The sequence below is a fragment of the Talpa occidentalis genome, unplaced genomic scaffold, assembly GCF_014898055.3.
Source record: "Talpa occidentalis isolate TD23 unplaced genomic scaffold, MPIMG_talOcc4v2.1 talOcc4.7, whole genome shotgun sequence".
NCBI lineage: Eukaryota > Metazoa > Chordata > Mammalia > Eulipotyphla > Talpidae > Talpa > Talpa occidentalis.
In genome coordinates this window covers 33440806-33463931 of record NW_023605083.1, presented here as the reverse complement: position 1 = coordinate 33463931, position 23126 = coordinate 33440806, and the positions used below count along the sequence as shown (strand labels likewise).

The window sequence follows — 23126 nt, the reverse complement described above, 5'->3', positions numbered from 1 at the left end:
TGGCCTGACCTTCTTAGAAATGCATAACTGTTGTGGTTTTCTTTTTTCCCTCCCAAAGAGTATATATTATAAAATGCAGGATGTTTCAGATTTGGGGGAATATTACAGTGCTCAGTAGCCACTTTTTCTCTGTCTCATTCTGACTCACCATCTTTAGAAATTACCTTCAAACCTTTGCCTAAATATTATCTTCTCAGGGATTCCTCACTACCCCCATTTAAAATGGGGCCTCACTTGGGCCTCCCCAATGGTACAGTGGGTTCAGCACAACACTATGAAGCTGTCTGCAGCCTCTGCAGCACAGGTTCAATTCCTGGCCAGCCAGGGAGATACCCACATGGCATGGCAGACCTCTCCTCTCTCGCCCATTGCTCCTCTCAGCAGTGTTTTTGGTCCATCTTCCTATTCTGCTCCCCGTTCTGTCTCTGGTGAATTCTCTCACCCTCCCGCACCTTTGGCCTGTACCCCATTTCTTGTACAAATAAATAAATCTTTAAAAAATTAAAGTCACTCCTCCAGCCTACACCAGCATTCCCAGTGCCTAAACAAGGGTCTGAACAAAACAGGGCTTCAGTAAATCTTATTGACTGACTGAACATTTAGGAGTAGCCATCCAAGGTCAGGATAATAAAGTTGGTCATCAAGCAGTATTCTCTGACTGGAGACAATTCCAGGATCGAACTGGGTAAGTTAACTGGATACACATTTTACTTTGGTCATTTTCTGAAGAGGGCACTGCTATGAACGAATTTATTCACCAAGCCATGATCAAATAAGACCACCTGTTTGTTTAAATCATCAAATAACATATTTTAGTATAGTCATTAAAGCCAGTATCCTATAAAAATGTTCCAAAATCTTCCTCTTAGTAATTTATCATTCTTTTTATCGCACATTCTTTTATATATATACACACATATACATACACATACTATAAAGTATAAATTCTTAAGTATATTTAACTCAAGGAACTTCACCTATACACATACCCATGTAACCACCATCCACACTGAGAGAACATCTCTCCAGTGCCCAGAAGGTACCTCTGTATACCTTCTCAGTCAAAAGGGAGTTACTATCCTGACTTTTGTCACTATAGATTAGCTTTACCTATTCTTTATAGAAATAGATTCATAAAGTATGTGCTTTCTTTTGCTTATTATTATCTGTGTGATTCATTCATATTGTTGTAGGAACCAATTCCCTTTTTCAAGATGGTGCTTAGTATTCTATTGTGTGAGGTTTGGGCTGAATTGTGTCTATCCTTCACCAGTTCACATGTTGAAGTCTTTACTTCCAGTACACTTCACAATGCAATTGAATTTGGAGATAGGATCTTGAAAGAGGTGTTTAAGAGAAAATGAGGTCATGAGGATGGTTCATAGTCCAACATGACTGATGTCCTTATAAGAAGATTAAGTTAGGACATACAGACAGTGGGCAGGCCACGTGAAGACAGGAGAACACCATCCACTCGCTAGGGAGCAAGGGTCAGAAGAAACCAACCCTGCCAACACCTTCATCTGGGACATCCAACCTCCAGAACTGCAGAGTAAGTTTCTGTTGTTGAAGGCACCCAGTCTGTGGTACTTCACTACAGCAACCCAACAAGCTACTGAATAGAAATGTATCATAATTGTATCATAAATGTATCATAACTTATCACATGAAAGGTTGATGGATATTTGGGTTTATTTCAGTTTGGGGCTACAAATGCTGTAAACATTCTTGGAAATATCTTTTTGAACATATGCACTCATTTCTCTCATTTCTTTTGAGCATATACCTAGGAATAGAATTGATAGGTCACAGGGAGATATACGTTTAGCTTTAGTCTATATGGCCAGTTTTCCATAGTGGTTGCACCAGTTTATATTCTGGTAGTAGAATTTAGTATCTGATTTTTTTTAATACTATGATTAAAGACTCGTTACTTTACCTGATGGTTAGTTCCACTTCATGGATATTAGTCAACATAACAATGAGGAGGCATCAATAGCTAAGAACTAGAGATGCTACTATGCATTGAGGCTGTGTGCTGTGTATTTCATTAAAACATAAAATTAGAGGGCCTCCTCGGTGGCGCAGCGGTAGAGCACTGGGCTGCGAAGCTGCCTGCAGCCTCTGCAGCGCCAGTTCAATCCCTGGCCTCCGGCAAGGGTCCCACATGGTGCACAGACCTCTCCCTGCTCTCCTCAGCAGTATATTTCAGTCAGTTTGCCTGTTCTGTTCCCCACTCTGACTCTGATGAATCCGCTTACCCTCCCACGCTTCTGACTGTACCCAGTGCTTGTATAAATAAATAAATCTTAAAAAAAAAATTAGAAACCATGACTCTCCTCAATCTTACCAACATGGTTTGTTTTTTTACTTATTATTTCTTTTCCATGGGTAGCAAAAATTCCAAGGAGCCTAAAAAGATATTTTGTCTTTGCTGCATATTATTTCCTTTCTTCCCCAAACATGCAAAATTAAATTGTTTTGATCATGTGCATGTGAATTTTCTCAGAATAAAAGAGTTGGCCATTTTTCCAGGAAAATAAAAAATATTAAAGATTCTGTGATGGATTTACATGGATTCTCAGGGCAGAAAATCCAAAGTTATGAGAGTATGCTACTGGTGTTTAAAAAATTACGTTCTGAGTGTCTACATCAATTTCATTTCTAGAAATTACATCTGGGATCACCAAAACATTCCCAATTAAGTAATGAGGTGGGTAAAATACAAATCAACTTCAGATAGCTTGCTTCCTCATCTGCAACACAAGAGACTCAGAAAGCTCAGTAGTCTACAAGAGATGGTACAGGGTGTGGACTCACCAATCTTGGGTTCAAAGCTAAGATTTCTGCTTACCAGCTATGCTGCCTTACACAAGTTAGCTCAGCCTGCTGAAGCTGTGTCCTGACTGGTAAAGTGGGGATAACAATATCTATAACACATGATTCATACAATATTAAATTAGATGATGTGTGTGAACCACTTAGCTCACTATCTTTCCTGGAATATATGCCAGAGACCTGTTTGGTGTTTTCTCTAAATGAGCTTCTAAGTACCTTTCAAATTTAAAATTCCTTGTTGTATTTATGTACATCAGCCAAGCTAACTTGGATTTACTTCTACTTTCTTTCATGCCATATCCACTTAAATTTTGAAATACTACTTCAGAGCTGGAAAATTATTCACAACCCTGAATATGTGAAAACCCATTCATATTAATTATACAGTATAGCCTGGGCTTCATGCTTAGCAATATTCAAAGGAAAATTTCTCCAAATTATTTTCTCTGATAATAGGAAGTCAAATTATGATGAGGCTAAACAACCTGTGGAATATACATACTAATAGTCATGTTGTGCCAGACACAATTCCAAATGTATTATAATTTCATAAATGTTAACAATAATCTTGAAAGGTAGTAAGTAGAGCTCATTTACAAATAAAGGCCCAGAGAATTTAAATTAATTTGCTCAGTGCCACGAGAAACGTTTCTAGCCGTTAGGCACAAAAATCAAACCCAGGACTGTATGAATTCAAAAGTCATAGCCTTAATTTCTCCGTTCCATTTTCATGCATTTGTTTATTTTAGCATTCTGGAAAACAGCCAAAAGGTATTTCAGTGATCAGATAGTATTTCTGTATAGGAGCAACATCCAGCAATACAAAAACATAGCCATCAAAGATATAAGCTTTTTTCCTTTGGAAAATGGATCTTACCTTTTACTGAAATGTTGAAAGGCTTTTCCACCATTCCAGCCACTGTGTTCACACTGCAGACCCAGATTCCTGAGTCAGGGGGCAGTATCCGGTGGATGGTGAATATGGCCACTGAGAGTTGACCTGTGTGGTTAAAGTCTTTCGGCTGGAAAGGGCAAGTGCACACACAAAAAATAACTTCTAGAGGCATAAACACAAAGGTCTATAACACTGACCCCATCTCATTGTTTAATGAGAAGTTTTCTAGGAGAGATTAAGAAGCTAAATGCAATACTAGCATAATCATTGGCTTATTTCCAAAGCTATTGTAGTAGCCCTGAAAGTTTATATTGGATTGACGCCCTCACAGATCCTGCTGTTGTGTTTGTGTGTTTTGGAGTGTGGAATAAACACTTACAAGCAAGGAGTCTAATTCCTTTTTAATGGCATCTGATAACATTTGTTCCTCTTCAGTCTCATGGCTGAATGGGAAGACAAAATGGCTTCCAAAAGTGTTTGAGGGGCTGTCAAGTGTGGTGCTGTGGAAAAAACCAGAGCTCTGAAGACTCTTGCACCTCTGTTCACAAACTGGTGCTGCCACTTTTGACCAATTTCTTAGTTACTTAACTTCAGTCAGCCAGTTTCCACTTTTGCAAAAAGAGGACAGGTACTATTAAGTAAGATATTGTATATAGTCCAGTCAGCCCTCACTGTGTGGTAGCTGTTACTTCCATTAACTCATGAAAAGGCTAACAAGATTTTGGAAACTGTTCATTGACTTCTAGGACCTAATGGGTTGTTTTAGTGGCATCAAGAACATCTGATGTGTGGGTGTCCATAATGGCATATTCTACATATCCTTCCCCCAAGAGGTCACTTGGATCAGCCTTCTGGTCAAGTTGATTTTGGCCATCTTTGAGAGAAAAGTAAGATAACTATTTCGAATATTTTAGATAAGAAAATACATCAACTTCCTGAGAATCACTTGTGACAGAGTACTTTTGGGGGGCTGTCATTGCTGCATTTGGGATTGTTGGGAGAGAGAAGGGAAACATACTTCAAAGATAGTTTAGTTCTAGCAAAGATTCGCTGTGATTGCGCCCCAACCGATGGTGAACACCAGCAATGACTCAAAGTGAAGAGGGATGAGGACCCAAGGAATGTATTCAGACCTCAAGAGTTCATCCTATTAAAAGTGTGGAAACAGTTCTATGTATACTAAAATTAGTTGTGTTAAATTCTCCTCTTCTGCCCTCTGCTAATTGCTGCTGCAAAGAGGTTGATAGCAGTTGACCAGTTTCATGTCCCATATACCTGGGAGCTAGCACAAAAATCTTATGCTGATTTACGGTCACAGCACCCCTTCATGGCCCGCCTCATTCTCCCTAATATAAGGGGGCAGAGCCAGGGGGATATTGTCAGGGCAGAGCTTTGCACAGGCTAACATGTACTTCTTAGCACAGAGAACTGGACAGTTCTGCAGGATGAGTGTCATTCTTGGCACTCAACTTCATTCAGTCTCACTGTGGCAGATTTCCAACCTGGCACTGAAGGGGCTGGTCATGAAGACTGTAGGGGGACCAGTAAGTCTGCAGGAAGTCTGCTTTGCCTCCCCAGGAATATGGCATTTTGTCAAAGCGAGTAATACCCTAGCATAGAAGGATGCAAGCCACGAGTGGAATGCAGTCCTTAGCAGGTTGATTACTATAGTAAAAGCATTAATGCTGTAATGGGGGCAGATTGCAAATAATTCTTACATGGAGCACCGTTCCATCTGGTTTCACCAGGGTCATTTCTTCATTAGCAGGTAGTGGCATGCCAGACGCTTTGCAGATAGGATTAAATTTACCACTGTTGACTTCTATATGATCTGGCAAATCTTCTATCTTTGGAGTCTGCCTTTGCACACCTGAATGAAGGAAACAGCACTATGTATTCTACTCTTTAACACAGTAGGAATAGTCATAACACAGGTAGCTGCAATTTACCCAGTCATGCACTCGGCAAGAACTTTGCAAATACACTGTTTTACCTTTACATTATAAACTTATGAGCTATTATCATCCATTATGTAGACAAGGAGACCAAGGCTCAGAGCCCAGATTCAGCTCAGATCTCTATGAATCCAGAGTTCACACTTCACAGTAATGCTGTACTGCCTCAGTGGACTGGAGCTTTCAGTCTCAATATTGAAAAGATGGTCACTGCCACATCTCCCCTTCATTTATTGTTCAGTTCCTCTCTTACGTTTTAAGAGAATACACACACACACACACACACACACACCTATATATAGACACACTAGTTGTTCTACTCAGCAAAATCCAATACTATTGATGATCAACAATAAGATCCTCAGTTTTGATATGAGATATCTTATCAATGGAGAAGTCTGTAAGTGACAGGTGATTAAAATGTTTACATTTCTATTCAAGAAGTGACAGGAATATAATTTTCCCAAATGAATTTCTATTCAACAGCCAAATAAAAAATTGTTGCTACTAGTATTAAAGAAGAATGTCCTGGTGTCAACAAAGGTATCAGGGATTCCTTGCTTAATATCCACATAGTAGAGATTAAAGAATCTATTCTATTCTGAACTGTAGGGTCTTAGAAAACCTGAGATTATTTGTAATTAAATGTGAGACAGTGTTGAGAACAGTCCAATACTTAGTAAACATGCCAGCACCCAAGAGGAGCTGTACTTACATGTTATTTCTTACCAGTGGAGGGGGCAGGTGGGATTAAGGGAGGCACATCAATATTGATATTTTGGATTGATAGCCTAATTCTTAGGCCTAGAATGAACCAAGCAAAGGGCATAAAGCAGGAGGGAAAGAGGTCTAATTACTACAAAGGGAATTCTTTATCTGTAGACAGATTGTGATTAGAAATTTTACCAAAATGCCGCGCCTTATGTAGCCATTCACACAGAAAGTTTGAAAAATACTTTGACCATTTCAGGGCATGTAATTCTTTCATTGTCCCCTTGCATTTTCTGCAGGTGGATGGAGGTGAAGGTGGACACATGGATGGAGGATGAAATCAGGTAAGGAAAGGGAACTAGGTCTGAGAGTCTCACAACTTTCACAGCATCAGCCTTAGAACAGGGAGAAAGTAGTTAAAGTACAGTGTTCAGGTCCTTAAATATGTGAGTTGCCCATTTTCAATCTCATCCTCTGATCGCCCCAAGGCATTTTTTCCCTTTCCTAGAACTTCTCAGACTCTAATTTTACCCTGTGGCAAAATCCAATTGCTGAGGAAAGAAGAAAAAATACAAAGCTGGTAAGCTCATGCCTTTGAGAAAACAACTGTTGCTATCCTACCCTCCCATATTTTTTCTGATTTCAGAAACAGAAAAAGGCTGTAACTGTCTTACGACTCTGAGTGTACATTTCACTGGATATGTTTCTTACACTAACATTTGTATTTATTTGATTGAGAAAAGTTATATGTTTATTATGTTCAAAATTTTGAAATTATGCTTTTAATTATGAAAAGAGTATTCTAGGACAAGAGTTAGCAAGCTTTTTCTGAGGACTAGATAGTAAATATTTTCAGCTTGCAAGCCATATGTCTTCTGTGGTAACTACTCAGCTTTGTTGCTAGCATGCAAAAGCAACCACAGAGAATCTATTGTAAATGAACAAGGATGGCTATGAGCCAACAAAATTTTCTATATAACTATGATGGACCAACAGAAAGGAATACAGTACTGACATATGCTACAATATTGATAAGCCTCAAAAACACTATGATAATTAAAAGAAATCAGTCACAAAAGACCACATATTGTATTATCCCATTTATAGTTTATGAAAAGACAAGAAAAAGGTAAATCAGAAAGAAAGCAAATCAATGGTTGCAAGGGTAGGAAGGGAAGAATTGGGAGCTACTGCTAATAGGTACAAGATTTCTTTTGGTCTGATGGAAATATTATAAAATTGGATTATGGTGATGGATGCACAACTCTAGTAATAGACTTAAAAACCATTGAGTTATATATTTGAAAAGATTGAACTTCATGCTATAAAAATTACATCCCAATAAAGCTGGTTTTGTTTTCTGTTTTAAATAGGAGAGTGGTTTGGATCAGAGTTTGTTGATCTGCTCTAGGGTAATTTTTGAACTAAAAGTATTTCATTGTGAGAGTAGTCTTTTTTATTTTTAATTCTTTCTATCTTTTAAAAACCATCCTTTGTCCAGGTCCCTCCAATGTAGTTCTCTCCCTGTTGTTCACGGCCAGGGAGAAGGGTAGTCCTGCTGAAGGGAGAAGTGGGCAGAGCTCCTAACTGGCCAGTCATCACTTGATATGTGACAAAGAGCACCTGGTCTATTCCTAGTGAAAGGAAAAATGATTGCCAATGTGAGAGTCCTTAAAAATGCATTAGAACACTATCCTTTAGGACTTGGTATATATTCCTCCTAACTTCTGGATGGAAAGAGAAGTAGCTTGAGGTTCTTGCACTACTGAGATAAGAATGCTACAAAGCTTGCTTCAGTCACGCTGGACATGGTTCTGACTACAGTGTTACCTTGCTTTACCTTCTTTCTCACACTGTAGCCCTTGCCATCCTGAAGAGCAGAGACATCCTTGGAACCGATCACACACCTCCCCATTGGTGCACCTGCACCTAAGCTTACAGTCTGGCCCGTAATAACCAGACTGACATGCTGTAAACAAAAAAAACATCAAAATTGGTGTTAATACAGAGAAAGGAGGAAACTAAGACTACAAATGGCTAATTTTATTTTCATTCCAAGCTGTCAGTCTTGTGGATTCATCTAAGTCAATATGTAATTTGATAGCATTATTTATCTGAATTACATGGAACTTAAAAAGGTTGAAGAATTCTGCTTCCTGGCCTGTTTGATAAGCTTCTACCAACTATCTCATAGAAAACTATATTTAAAAACAAAAACAAAGAAATAAAAACTTCTTGGAAGCACTTAGAATTGAGGGGAACCAACCAGGCAGGTCCTGAAGGGGAACTGAAACTTGGAAGAAAGGAATGGAATGTCATTCATTTTTCAGCTTCTAATCTAATGGTTGGGTACAGCTGACACTATGTGGGGAAGCTAAAATGTAAAGAAAACCTGAAGAACCAGAGGACAGAGTCAAGGAAACCACAGCCACTGGAAAGTGAAAGAAAAAATCTAAAAAGGGAGAGGCAAAGGAAATCCAAATATTTGACCTACCAATCACACTTAATAAATATAGACTCGGGCCTCCCTTGGTGGCACAGGCAGTTGAGTGCCGCGCTGTGAAGCTGTCTGCAGCCTCTGCAACGCCAGTTCAATCCCAGTCGGCTGGCGAGGGTCCCACATGGTGCAGCAGACCTCACCTGTCGTGCCCGCTGCTCCCCTCAGCAGTATATTTCATCAGTCTGCCTGTTCTGCTCCCTGCTCTGTCTCTGGTGAATCCTCTCACCCTCCTGCACATCTGGCCTGTACTGTGGTTCTTGTATAAATAAATAAATCTTAAAAAAATATATAGACTAAAAGCAACCCTACCAAGGATAAAAGAACTGAAGTGGGTTTGAGCTGATGCCCAAGTCAGAGTTTTCAGTATGAGTCCTACCAACTTAATTACCCACTAAAACACAACAACAGAATCAACATTCCTCAAAAGAATATACCATATTGCAGAGACTCCACAATGTAACATTTATAATAGCCAAGATAAAATCCAAAGTATTCAACTTAAGAAGAAATAAAGACTTACATCCCATTCTTAAAAGTCAGCATACACCAATCAAATGTTGAAAATAGTATACAAAAATTTTGAAACAACTACAATTATGCTCAAGAAAATGTGCTCAAAACAAATGAAACAAGGAGAAATATGAGGAGTTTGAACTATAAAAAATAACCAAAAAGTTATTCTTAGAATTGAAAAGTGCAATATCTGAAATAAATTATCACTATGTGGACTTAGCAACAAAATGGAGATGACAGAGATAAATGTCAATGAACTTGAAATTATATCAGTAGATTTCCAATCTGAAGAAGAGGTCAGAAGAAGTTTAGAAAAAGATGATTAGAGCCACAGGGACCTATGGAACAATATCAAGAGATCTAAAACACATATAATTGGTGGTTCAGGGAAGGTGTATAGGGGAATTAGAATATTTGAGCCAGGCTGGACTGAGTTATTGAGATGTGCTCTGTTAAGTGTGGGTCTAGAGACACATCTACCCTGCAGCTGATGAAGCTTCCATTTTAGACTCTTCACGTGCATGCACCCCTTATTCGATCCTAGCTATGTGTTCACATACACACGTGTTTTGTAATTTGCATGTTTTGTTAATATTTTTCCTTTTAAAGAGGGACTGGATCTGCCCCTACCTAGAATCACCTTTTACTTTAAGATGTTTATTTCTGAGACCAGATGGGATTCCTCCACTGCCATAGCTCCCTCAATATTCCATGGAGACAAACACAGCTTTTAGAGGGATTTTACTGGGGTTTTGCAAGTGGCTGCAACTTACATTTGTGTAACATTTCCCTTTAACTTCTTCCTCCAAGACCCTACAACTGTGGTGTCCAGCAAGGTAGAACCTGCCATGTGCAACTCTTGAGCACTTAAAAGATGGCTAGTCCAAATTCAGATATCAAAGCCCTAACATGGAAAAAGGAATGTAAAACATCTCATTAATCCTCTTTTCTATTGATTACATATTGAACTGGTAATATTTTTGACACCCTGGTTTAACTGAAACATTAAAATTACTTTACCAGTGTTCTTTTATGTTCTAAAGGCAGCTAGTAGAAATTCTTTAATTTTGTATGTGGCTTGATTATATGTCTAACTGAACTTCTCTGACCTGTTATCATCAAGTTTTAGGGGGGAATCCCATCATAGCTCCCAATATGTAAGATGTGAAAAAAATGGACACTGCAAAGTCTTTAAGCTCTGGCTAAGTGATCACATTAGCATTCATTAGGTAGGGTCTGACATATTTGGCTGCAGGGTCATCTTCAACTATTGTGTGACAGTAGTTGTAAAAGGCATAATGGCAAATGAATGGGAAGCAAACCACTGAGCCTCAATAAACGGGAAAGTATATTTCAGAAAGGACAGAGGCAATCTGAGTATTTAGTACTACTAAGATCCAGAGAAGATAACATCTTAACTTCCTCAATTTTCAAATCACAAATCCTATCTGGATCTAACCCAAAGGGCTGATGTTTATGACCCACGGAAAACACAAATCTTTGTCCTTTTAACAGAAAACGTGGTTTGAAAAGCAACAGCATCAATACCACCTGGATGCTAATTAGAAAGGCAGAACGAACCTCAAGCCCAAATCCAGATCAACAGAATCACAGTCTATGTTTTTATTAGATCCCAGGCCTTGTGAAGTGCTTTCTAGGAGGTCCAGAGTCTTAAAATGAAAGCATAATTAACTTTGAATGGAAATAGCTGGTATTCAAAACCCCATACTCAGCAATGGGTAGTTGTCTGAGCAGTCAAGGGATAGCTTTCACTGTGATTTTTAGAAAGCTGGATTTCCACCGCTAGAACCTTTTCTGTGTAAGGTATGACCGGGGCTTACCTTCATTGCACTGCAGGCCCTTCCAGCCTGTGGCACAAGAACACCCATAGGGGTCTGGAAGGCAGAACACGTAGGACTTGCATCCTTCTGGTCCACCACACCTTTCTTTGCAAGTTCTGCCGAATCTATGCAGTTCACAAGCTTTAGGTAGAGAAAAAGATGATACAGAGTCAAATATGCAACCCCTTGAAATACATAATTCTTCTTTCAAGGGTGTCTCCTAGGCCAGTGAACATGTAAAATAATTCAGTTTCGGCTCTGGCATGGGCAGAACACACCCTTATAGCCGATGTTATATGTAATGAAACGTCCCCACAGTGAGAACATCAGGGTTACATCCACGGCTGTATAGGCATCTACTGCAAGAATCTAGGGGCTCACATTGTCATCACAGACTTCGCAGATTTATATACTCAACCCTTTGCACTCCGAACCATTTTACGATATTTTGATTTAATTTCTTGTGCCATTTCAAGATAAAACTTCAGGGAAACATGCATGTCTCAAAAAGTTGCGTTGAAATAACCTCAATTCCCCGTAATCACTAATAAATTGCAATGTCCCCTGAGAGGGGACATCCGAGTGATATGCTAGAATTCCGATGTCCCCTGAGAGGGGACAGCGGAGTGCAAAGGGTTAATACAACTTTCCAGGGGTTGATGATAAAAAACCTTTGGGAAAAGGCACCTTTATCTAATTCACACAAAGATACCATATGGCCTGGGAGGCCATTTAGCTTCTATCCCTGCTCTGTCCAGGTCTAAAATTCTAGATCCAGCAATGATAGTTTTTTATATCCACAACTTACTCATCAAGTGCTCTTGACTTACCCTTCTCACATGTTCTTCCCATAAACCCAGGAGGGCAAATGCATTCTCCAGTATCTTCATGACAGACACCATTGTTCATGCAAACAGTGCAGACGCGGGTACATTCAGGTCCCCACTTCTGGGCTTCACATCCTTTTGTTAAGGAAAACAATAGTGTGGTGAGTAGAGCATGTTCACTTAACCAACCTCTACTGAGCACTTGCTACTTGTCAGTTATTTAACTAGCCACTGAAGATAAATAAAATACAACCTCTGCTCTCTGAAAGTTAGTAGGCTAACGTGGGAAACAGACGTAAACAGGAAGTAATGAGAGGAACAAAGACATAAAGTACCTAATCCTGTCTTGGGAATGGAAGAGGGCATAAAGGAAGGCTTCCCAGAGGAGGTGGAATGTGAATCTGCAGGACCAGTCACGTAGCAAAGAAGACCAGGCTGCAGTGTGTGCTCCAGCAAAGGTGAGGCAGTAGAAGGAGGGCACAGCAGGCCCAGGGAGCTGCAGGTATGGTTAGAGACAAGAGCGGTGGTTTTCATGGTGATGCCTGACTGGGAGCATTTTCCTTATGTGGGAATCTGTTAGAATCTGTTAGAAGTGCAAACCTCAGACTCTCCACCCATGACCTATTAAAGGAGGAATTGTGAAAATGCCTTGCAATCTATGCTTAACAAGTGCTCCTAATGACTCTGATGCATGCCAGAATTTGAGAACATGTGATCCACAGTGTAGTGGAGGGATACAATATGGCAAAAAAAGAAAACGGAGAATCAGAAGCTAACAGCATCCATCTTTTTTTCAGGTAGAAAATATGAAACAAGGTACACAAAATCTGAAGTACAAAGGCAGTGAAATGCTTCTAGATGTATAGTTCTTGGCTACTCATCTGTAGTATTTGTAATTTGGATTGTTAATCAGGCCCAAGAATACCTTATAAGGAAAACCCAGGGATGGAGTAGAGGTAAGGGTGGGATGACCCTCTGTAGTCAAAAGTTTGATTTCTTGGGGCTTTTGTGTTTGTTTGTTTGCTTTTAAAGAAATTTCATATCTGAAAGGAATGAGTATCTTTGTCCCTGAATTTTAGACTCCTGCTGGTAAATTTGGACCTGTGCGTACAGTTGATGTAACCTTGTAAGTTCTTTGGCAAGCACTCCTGGTTATCAGTATTTTCTCTGAAATAATCAGGAAGACTGTTAACACAGACCTTTTCTTACAGGCTCCCACTTAATAGATAAAACTGCAAAATGCCTAAAAAGCTAATATTTACATGTCTTAATGTATAAAGGAAAAATGCTTCTGCACAACTAGTGATTTCTTGAGAGTTAGACCACAGGTTATTTGTACGTGTTGAAAATTAATGGCTTATGGAAATGAAGATGGGTTTCTGTTAACATTAAACTGTCTCTAGCCCTGTTCTCTCTAGACCAGTCCCAGTGCTTTGCTCCTATCCCTGGGAAGGAGAAAAAAGTAAAATCTAAGGTAATAATAGCAGTGACTTCTTAGGGATAAAGAAATCAGGAGAAGAGTTTATTGGTAAGAAACAAGTACATAATTAGGTTTCCATTATTTTCTTCAAGTTTTGTGATTTTGTTATTTTAAGAAACCATATATTCATGGCATGAGAAAAAATTCTATACACTTTAACATTTGCTAGAAATCTTTTGTCAGGGAGAGAAGTTATACTGAAAAGAAATCCTAGACATATAACCACTGTCAATTTTTAATACAAAATCTTTAAGCACTGACTATTCCTAGGCTCAATTCATCTTGGAGAGATACCTGCAGATGCAAATGCCTCCAGCTGTAGTTCATTTGTTAGTAAACACCACCAAGCTCATGCCAGGGAAAATACTCTCAACTGGAATGATTGTGGCCCAGCTCAAACTTTCTTAGAATGTTTTTAGATAGTATCAGTGCATCTCAGTTTCATGGAACTATTCCTTGAAGCAAAAGAGAATGAACATGTGCTCCCAGCAGTTTAAAAGGAGACAACTTGGATATCAAAATGTTTGAAGTCTTTGACTGTATCTTAAGAAGCAGATGAATTTTAAATTCTAGTCTGTATTAAGTCATGTTTGTTTTGACATTTAAAAAAAAAAAGCTTGAAGGCCTTTTACCTTAAGCCAGCATTGAATATTTCTGATATTGCTGGAAAAGCTGCCCATTTATTCCATACGGAGCACCGTAGTACACTGTGTTGTTTCAGATTGGAGAGGAACCATTTGTTGAAATGAATGGAAATTTGTGTCCTTTCATTCAAACTCTCCATGAATGTAATGGAATAAAAGGGAAATTCACCTGCCCAAACTAGACACTTTCTGTATTTCTGTTGTCACACTGCAATATTTATGTGTCTTCTCTGATTGGAAATTACCCAGGGGACATTGGTTTATCTTGTTATCCTTGTATTCTCAATCAACAATGCCTGGCACAGTTATGATCAACACATATTTGTTGAATGAGTCAATACATGAATATAATACAAAGCAAAAATAAATACTCTTCGTGAATTAGAGATATGAATCATTAAAGAATGACAGGGCAGCTCAATTACTTAGATATCAAGGCCTGAATATGTAATAGCATGAGTACCAGGCACAGCTGGGGAAAATTCAGGGTAAATTTTTTACTTTCTATAGATCATGTTCATGTAAAAAACTTCTATTGATAGTTCTCCCCACTTCAATAGTTTTCATGCAGAGGGGACTTTACTAGTTCTAAGTATTGCATTTTTCAAATCTGAAAATAGAAATCACATTAAATAATCCAGAAAGTGTGGATTTTATAGGAGATGAATGTTTAGCTGTCAGACTTATCAAAGGGGCCCAACTCATTACCCTGTAGCAGACACTTTCATATGTCTGAAAACTCACAGTGACTCCCTCTTTTTATGGGGATATGCTGCTATTCAAATGTGAGGACCTAGTGCCCTATGGTGGTATATGGCTGTACCTTTGTCTATAGCTCACTGGTTTAATGTAGGTTAGGGAAATCTGATTCTTTATTTAAGATTTGGAAGTAAACATAGTTTACTTAGGATAATGGCAGCATCCTTGAGTGAAAGTTTACCTCACCCCCTCCATCTTGAGCCCCAGATCCTTAAAGCCTCTCTTATGGAACTTACTTGTCAGTTTTTCCATTACTATTCTAAGAGCCCTGACTATCCTTTCAACCAGTCTCTGGTTTTAGTTGAGGAGCCAAAGTTAGTTTCTGTTACCGCAACTAAAAAGCTTAACCATGACACCATCACAGAGGGTAGCCTCTCAATCACTTACGCCGGACTATCAGCCTGGTGAAGGCCGAGGTGAAGAGATTTCCTCCTATGTACCTGGCCGAATACACACCAGCATCCTGGGGCTGAGCGTGAGGCAGATGCACTTCTAAAACTTCAGGGACTTCATGCCGGGGCACTGAATGGATGAAGGAACCTAGTAAGGGAGAAGAGTAGGAAAAAATGGGTCACACTCATTTTCATCTTTGAGTGTTTCCTATCTGGGCCTGCCACTTGATCAGCTCCCCTGACCTGGTAGAGATAATGTGTTCTAGCATATTGAATATGTAAGTATGAAAAGGCTCAGCTATTCGATGCTCTGTTGATAGGGTAGTGGATGGGATCTACCACCAAACATATGAAGATCAGAGTCTTCTTGAAATGTCAGGAAACCCTGCCAACTGATCAACTGAGAGATACCTAGAACCACTACTCTCATCTGGGAATTCTACCCATCCAGAGCTCAGAATGGTCCTCATCAGTATTTCAACTGGTGCAGGCAATTGCCACCAGGTAGCGCCAATCCAGAACTGGACTGGACAGATTTGCACTGCACAGTTTGGACCCCAGAACTGCTGCCATTGACTTACCATGCTCACTCTCTGACTTTGTAATCAAACACGATCAAATTTTATGTGGCTGTATTTGGGACACTACTTATCCCACCACGATGGGGTTTCATTATAAATTCATAATTCATGTTATACATTCATAACAGTGCATTCATTCATTCACTGCCTAACAAAGTTTCAGTTGGACAGCATATATGACAGTGGTCCCAACAGGCTAAGCCATGTGGCCTAGGTGTGTGGTAGACTACGCCCTCTAGACTTGTGCAATGCAGCTCTATACACAATGCCTCTTTGATGTTCACACAACAGAATTACCTAATGAAGCATTTCTCAAAATGTATCCCTATTAAGTGATGTATGACCATTCAAAGTATGTAAATTCATATGTGTACATGAATATCCACTCTAATTTATCTGATTAAGAAACCAAGCACATTGCCTAAGAGCACTTCTACCATGGAGTTTGTTTTGCTTGCTTCAGAACAGCTCTACTTCAAACATTTGCCCCAAGACTACAAGAGAGTAATGACACAATGTACTTTATGCTGTCAGATGTCTCACAGCACAGTGCTTCAGGAAACAAAACATATACTCACCATTTTTGTAAATCACTGCATCTTCTTCTTTAAACAACACCTTTTTGAAAGATATGTTCACATTATCTCCCCTGTCCACAGTCATAGTTAAAGTAGCTGGTAAGAAGGAAGCTTTTGAAAGAGAGAGAGAAAATAAATACCGAAAATGAAGTCAAACATTCTCCAAGAACAACTAATCTTTAAATTTCAGAAGATAAGGACTGAGGCACATGTTGGGAATCTGCTGGATTTATGATATCAAAAATGGTGGTAACTAATGGATTTAAAATTTTCTTTTAATATATACTTTTTAAAAAATCTAGTGAAAGGAATGGTCATCTCAGTAAGAATGTAAACACACACACACTATACACATACACATTTTCTATGCAACTGGTTTAGAGGTGAGGACTTTGTGCTAATTAATACCTATTATCAAGCCAAGGTCTAATATTAACTATAAACTATTAATATATTATCTAAATATCTGCCACACATTTCCTCAAAGTGGAAAAGAATATGAATGCCCAGATATTTGCCAAATGACTTTTTCCTCAATCCTTTTAAGTTGCTCCAAACACTTCTAATTGCTTTAGAATGCCCCAGCATTTCTCAAATGGAATCAGCACAATGCTGGACATATTACAAGTTGTGTGAATACTGAAATATTTAAGTATAAAGCAATGATGGAATCCAATATATTGCCTTCTATCTTTTAAGTTTCTATATGTAAACTCACATAGTCATGGGTCTGGATAGTACTAGTTGGAAAGTGAGAAATTTACTGTATATTCTGCTTATAAAAACCATTTTGGAAACGTCTGTCTTCTGTCTGGTTGGAATACAACGTTGCCCGAGTTCCCTGGTTTACTGCATAACATGTTCCGAAATCCTTTAAATTATACCGTAATATGCTGAAAGCCACAACTATGTGAATAAGGGGGATTGGATTTCAGGCTTTATTAAATTAAGCCAGTTTTCTAAAATATAAAGTGCTATCAGGAAAGGGAAAGAAAAAGATGGAGGGCAAGAAAGAACAGAGGGAAACAGAAGACATAAAAGGAGGGGAAAACCCCAAAGGAAAATCATGGCAGACTGAAAATACAGAATAAAAGAGCAGAAATCATACCAGATATGTATAGGCTAAAAGTCAGAGAATCTCAGAATGAATTTCATGTGCGCACATACACACACACACATGCATGTGTGTGTTCTTTTGCATGAACTACACATTAAACATAACACAAGAAATGGAAAAATATCAGTCTAATACTAGCTAAAAGAAGCTGGTATTGCAATATATCAGAAAAAGAAATTTAAAGATTGTCTTGTATGGTGATAAAAAATGAATCCATCCACCAGGAAGATATAATAGTCCTGAATCTTCACAGGTTCAAAACCCATGAAGTAAAACTGACAGAATTAAAGGAAGAAACTGACAAATCCACAAGTAGAGTGGAAAGTTTTGAAATGTATTAATCAGACTAGAAATTGCTAAAAACACAGATTCAAATAACATAATAAAAGATCTGTTGGATATTCATGAACCCTGGTGCCCAGCTATGTGAACACATGTTATTTTCAAGTCTGTTGCCTTCCTATTAAGCCACAAAGTACATCTCCATAAATATCAAATAATATCTTGCAGGACAGGGCCTCCCCAATGGTGCAGCGGGTTGAGCACAGCGCTGAGAAGCTGTCCGCAGCTTCTGCAGCACCATTTTGATTCCTGGTGGCCAGGGAGATTCCCACATGGCTCAACAGACCTCTCCTCTCTCACCCGCTGCTTCCATCAGCAGTGTTTTTGGTCCACCTGCCTGTTCTGCTCCCCGCTCTGTCTCTGGTGAATTCTCTCACCCTCCTGCGCCTCTGGCCTATACCCCAGTTCTTTTATAAATAAATCTTTAAAAAATATATCTTGTAGGACAAATTCTAAATTAGAAATCAATAGCAAACACTGTTCCCTATAGGGTTGCAGCCTAGGATCAAGCCCTGAGGACAAGAGAGACTCCTGCTGGGGAACTTGGGGTCCCTGTGCTTCCCTTCTCAAGTGGTGGCTTTCAGGTGGGTGGCTTGAGAGAGGCTGACCAAGTGTTATGTGCATCACTGGCTTCGAGATCCACCCTGGTAGGGCTGTAAGTCTGTCTGCCTGTTCTCTGTGCCTACTGACCCAGGAACGGTGCCCGGCCTGAACTCCCATATAAGCATCTCTGGTGCAGATGACGACATGCGGGGAACCCAGAGGAGAATGGTGTCTATCAAAGGGTGTACCCCGAGTGCTGGGATAAGACAGTCCTGGGTTTGAGGCCACTTCCTGGACTACAATGAGTGAGCTACTTCATCTTTGCACAGCCCAGTTTCATCATCTGTAGTTTGGAAATAAATGTAGTTACCTTGAAAGGTTAAGAATATTAAATGACATACATCAACCCCTTAGCTGCTTAAAAGGTCGGTATCTTCCCAAATATAAATAAATGGCAACAGGGTTGCGCTGACATTTGTAATGTGGACACAAGTGGCAGCTTTATTATCACTAGTAGAATGGGCCAGCCATGCGGGGCAGGCAGGCAGGGGACTAGCAAAGGCTAGGGGGAGCTTAGGGGTCCCCCTCTCGCGCTGACAAGGTACTTTCTGTCGCAGGCCTGATGTGTGCAGCCTTGCTCCCTGGCCTCTTCTGAGCTCCTGGGAGAATTTTTTTCTGATCGTTTCATGCTGTTGTTCCTTTCTATGTTTGTTTATATTTTCTGCCCCTTTGTGTGAAGATTGTTTAGCTGACCGTGGGACTTCTCACTCAGCATTGTGTTCTGAAAAGGAACCAAGATTCCCCACTAGGCTCAATTCCAATGTAGCTTTTCTTTTTCTCCACTCTGTGGCTCTTTATTATTTCAGACTTGGTGCTTTTGAAGCTCCCTGTTTTCTTAGGTAGCAACGCAGTCACACCAGATTCCACTGCTGTCCATCCAGCCTGCTACCTCCTGCACTAATGTCTCTACTCTAGATGGATTATTCTCCACCGAGTACCAGGAAGGGGTCCACACCTTTGTGTTGCTGCATTTGGGGTGTTCCTATAACACAGGAGCCTGGCTTGTATACAGTACACACAGATTGATGTCGCGTGACTTAACTGGATCATATAAACAGTAAGTACCTTTAACAGTGCCCACTATGGATCAGGCGTGGTTCTAAGCACTTTACACAAATTTAATTTTTGTAATACCTCTACGAGGCAGGTACTACAATTATCCTAATTTTACAAATGAGGAGATTAAGGAACAGAGAGGTTAAGTAACCTATCCATTTCATGGGGGAGCTAGGATTTGAAGCAGGTAACTATAGAAATTTTCATAGGTTCTGTAATGCTAGCACCAATAAACTTGAAAGTCCTATCTTCTCACTCTTTATAAATAAGATGATTGGCTCAAGGTCATTTGGTTGAGCTAATTAACTGACAGATCTTAAGAACACTAATTCGCTTATTCCTTAAGGGCTAGAGAAGAAAATAGACTGTAGTAAAAGTTACAAAGATGTTTCTCATGGATGAAAAATAATTGAGCTAAATTTTAGCTGTCTACTTTGATTTAATGATAGATGAGTAAAATAATGCACTTTTATGTAATAATGTACTTTTATGACTTTTAATTGTGTAATTTCACAGCAGCACTGCACAGACAGTATATCCAGTCTATCCATGTGGGAGAAGGAGCTAAGGATGACTAAGATCCTTCCACAAGGCCTCATAACAGTGACCATGCGAAAATTAAGACACAAAACTCCAGACCTCCACACTTGTTCTACAACACTCGTCATCCTCCAGGCTGCATCCTTAGCCCTCAATTCCAGTCATTCTGAACTATATTCAGTCCCCCAGACAGATGACACGAACACTCATATTCTAGTCATAAACTTCCTTCCTGCTCTTCTGCTCCTACTTTTCCTTTATGCTTCACCAACTCCTATCCACGCATCAATCTCCACTTAGCTGTCACTTCCTCCAGGGACCTTAATCAGCCCCTGGAATCGCCCATAGCTGCACCCTGTGCTTGGCCATCACAGGCCTACTTCCCATGTATCTCTCCTACCAGGCTGAGTGTTCCAGTAGGCAGTTCACATCTGTTTTGCAAGGCAGCACAGGGTAGTGGTCAGTGCCCAGCCCCTGGGATGAGGCCTGAGTTCATCATCTCACGACCACCTCTGGGAACCAGGTGCCTAAAGGCTTACAGGTTACAAATAGCTTTGCGCCTCATCTGTTAATATAGAGTAATAATAGTCCTCACCAGGTATGCATTTGTTAAAGACTGACTTATATAGTAATAAAACTGCCAGCGAAATGTTAGGGACATAATAAGTAGTCGGAAACTGCTAACCTCATTGCAACTCCAGCATATAGCACAGAGGATTAAGAATATTTGTGGAATGAAAGAATGAATGAATCTGATTTCAAATTTTCCTATCTGCATCATGCTTTCACATGTTATTTACATACAAATGGTTCCTCACTACCAACTTCATAAATCATGGTTGAGAAGTTTGATATTCTTAAGGTAAAGCTATTTTTCAAATGAAAATAGGAAGAAAATAAACTACTTGTCCTCCAGTGGCGCATTCTCAAGCAGATTTTTGGACGTGAAAATGTTTCAAACTTCATGTAGAACTCCCTATCCCCAAACGAAATTGTCAGTTTGGTTTGAATCAAGTGCTGATGAATTTTTTTGGATGATGCCATTGATAAAAACAGTTTGGCTATTTAGAGTCCATGAGCCAACTTAAGCTGGGTTTTGGCACATCTCAAATGGATTTTCCACTTCCTCCACAGATGCACGAGTCAGCAGCAAGCAGGAATATATTGATGTTTATCCTATCCTGCTGTGGCCCTGGGCAGGCACTTCTGAGTTCCCATGATGTTTTACTAGGGAATGAATAACGACATGAAGCCATAGCGTTGGCGATTTTCCTGATTCATCATAAAGAACATTGCTCTCTTCCCATCATATTTCAGTTATTTAATGGTAAGCATAATAAAGACAACCAATTCAACAGCCCAAGTAATTATTATTAAAGTATAGGAGAGAAAGCGATGCCTATTCTATTTTGTATAAACCTCCGCAACTATGTTAGTAGGTGATATTAAAAATTTTCATGACTGAGTAGGAAAATGAATAGTCCCACTGAATTATGACTTACTCCAAGACACCATAATAATAACTACTGAACATTTAATGAGAGCCAGACAATGAAGGTGATCTTTTTAAGTGGCTCATTTGATTCTGAAATGTAGAGAAATCTCTATTCCATTTTTTAATGGAAAAAAACTGCTTTCAGTTAAGTAACTTTCAATGAAGTTACCATTCAGTTGCAGAGTTAGACTTGAACCCAAGTCAGCTGACTTCCACTCCATAACTCTACTCTGCGCCCTGGGTTGATTTTGAGGGTTTTAAGTGCTCAGAAAGTAGGGGATGATTAACACAGTGGTCATAAATAGATGGACTGAATTCAGAGTCTATGGCACCATTCCTACCATTTACAAAATGCTGTTCTCTTATCACATCACTTATTCTGCAATGCCTCACTTTACACAGCAGGAACACATCATTGTATCAATCAATTCTTATTTTAAATGCATTCATGGGAACTGATGTTTTTTGCATGTAGCATGTTATTTAATGCTAAATACAACTGAAAAAAAAACTTTAGACAATTTGAAGGTATTGTTAAGCCTGTTGGACAGATGATGAAAAATGAGACTCATAAAATTAAATAATTTATCTAGGGCCATACAGCTGTTAAGCGAAGCAAGAATTAAAATGCAGTTAACTAAGAGTCTAAAAGTTGTATTCTCTCCACATTCACTATCCAAGCCTAACTTTGCCTTACAGAGCTGAATTTCAGCTATCCTTTATTTGTCCTGACCTGGACTGCCAGTTCGGAGGGATTGTTACGGTTGGGTTTGACTCCCAATGTCCTGGTTGGATATGCGCCACAGATTCTTATTTATTCATCATCAAAGACAATCTCAAAGCCAGAAAGTACATGGCGACACTTCACATTTCATCCCTGAAACCACTGGGGTACAAATCTCAAACCATCTCATTCAGGATGTAGAAGTAGCAGCAGAAGGACGTAACTCTTCAAACAAGTCAAAATCCGAATGACACATGTAAAAAAAATAGAGCTGATTTTCGGCCCTGATAGCTTTGGCACACCTCACATCCCTTCACTCAACCCCTCTTCCCTCACTGGAGAGCTACATTCCTGGGAATTTCTGTTGCGCTCTTTTCCCACTCGCCCTGGTGTCATTTAAAGGTGAACATTACAGTTTTGCTAAGAAAACCCTTTCTTTCATTTGAAAAGAATAGTGATGTTATCATTTTTAACCTTCAAATGAGGTAGCAGCCTTCACATCTTTTTATTACCACCACCAGTAAATTTAAAGAAATGTTTTCAGGTGGATCCCAGCTGGAGACCAACTCTAAACCCTTGCTACTCAAAGTGTGAGCCAAAGTCCAGCTGCACCACATCACCTGGCACCCTGTTAGAAATGTGGACTCTCAGGATTCTCCCTAAGGACTTACTGAATCAGTGTACATTTTTACAAGACCCACATATGATTTATATGTAATTTCAACTTTGAGAAGC

At 39.4% G+C, this 23126-nt stretch overlaps 1 protein-coding gene across 2 annotated transcripts in view; it reads right to left on the bottom strand.

The window, feature by feature from the left end:
• TEK (TEK receptor tyrosine kinase) overlaps positions 1-23126 on the bottom strand; it is a 105946-nt gene that overhangs the window by 34915 nt on the left and 47905 nt on the right. Inside the window, exons 3-9 of one of the 2 annotated variants that reach the window (XM_054689624.1) lie at positions 16515-16625; positions 15351-15503; positions 12084-12215; positions 11254-11394; positions 8240-8368; positions 5452-5603; positions 3716-3860 (exon numbers count right to left, since the gene is read on the bottom strand). In XM_054689624.1, the coding sequence (XP_054545599.1) occupies positions 3716-3860; positions 5452-5603; positions 8240-8368; positions 11254-11394; positions 12084-12215; positions 15351-15503; positions 16515-16625 (963 nt within the window). The remainder of the gene's footprint in view (positions 1-3715; positions 3861-5451; positions 5604-8239; positions 8369-11253; positions 11395-12083; positions 12216-15350; positions 15504-16514; positions 16626-23126) is intronic. The other variant, XM_054689625.1, reaches the window with a different exon arrangement.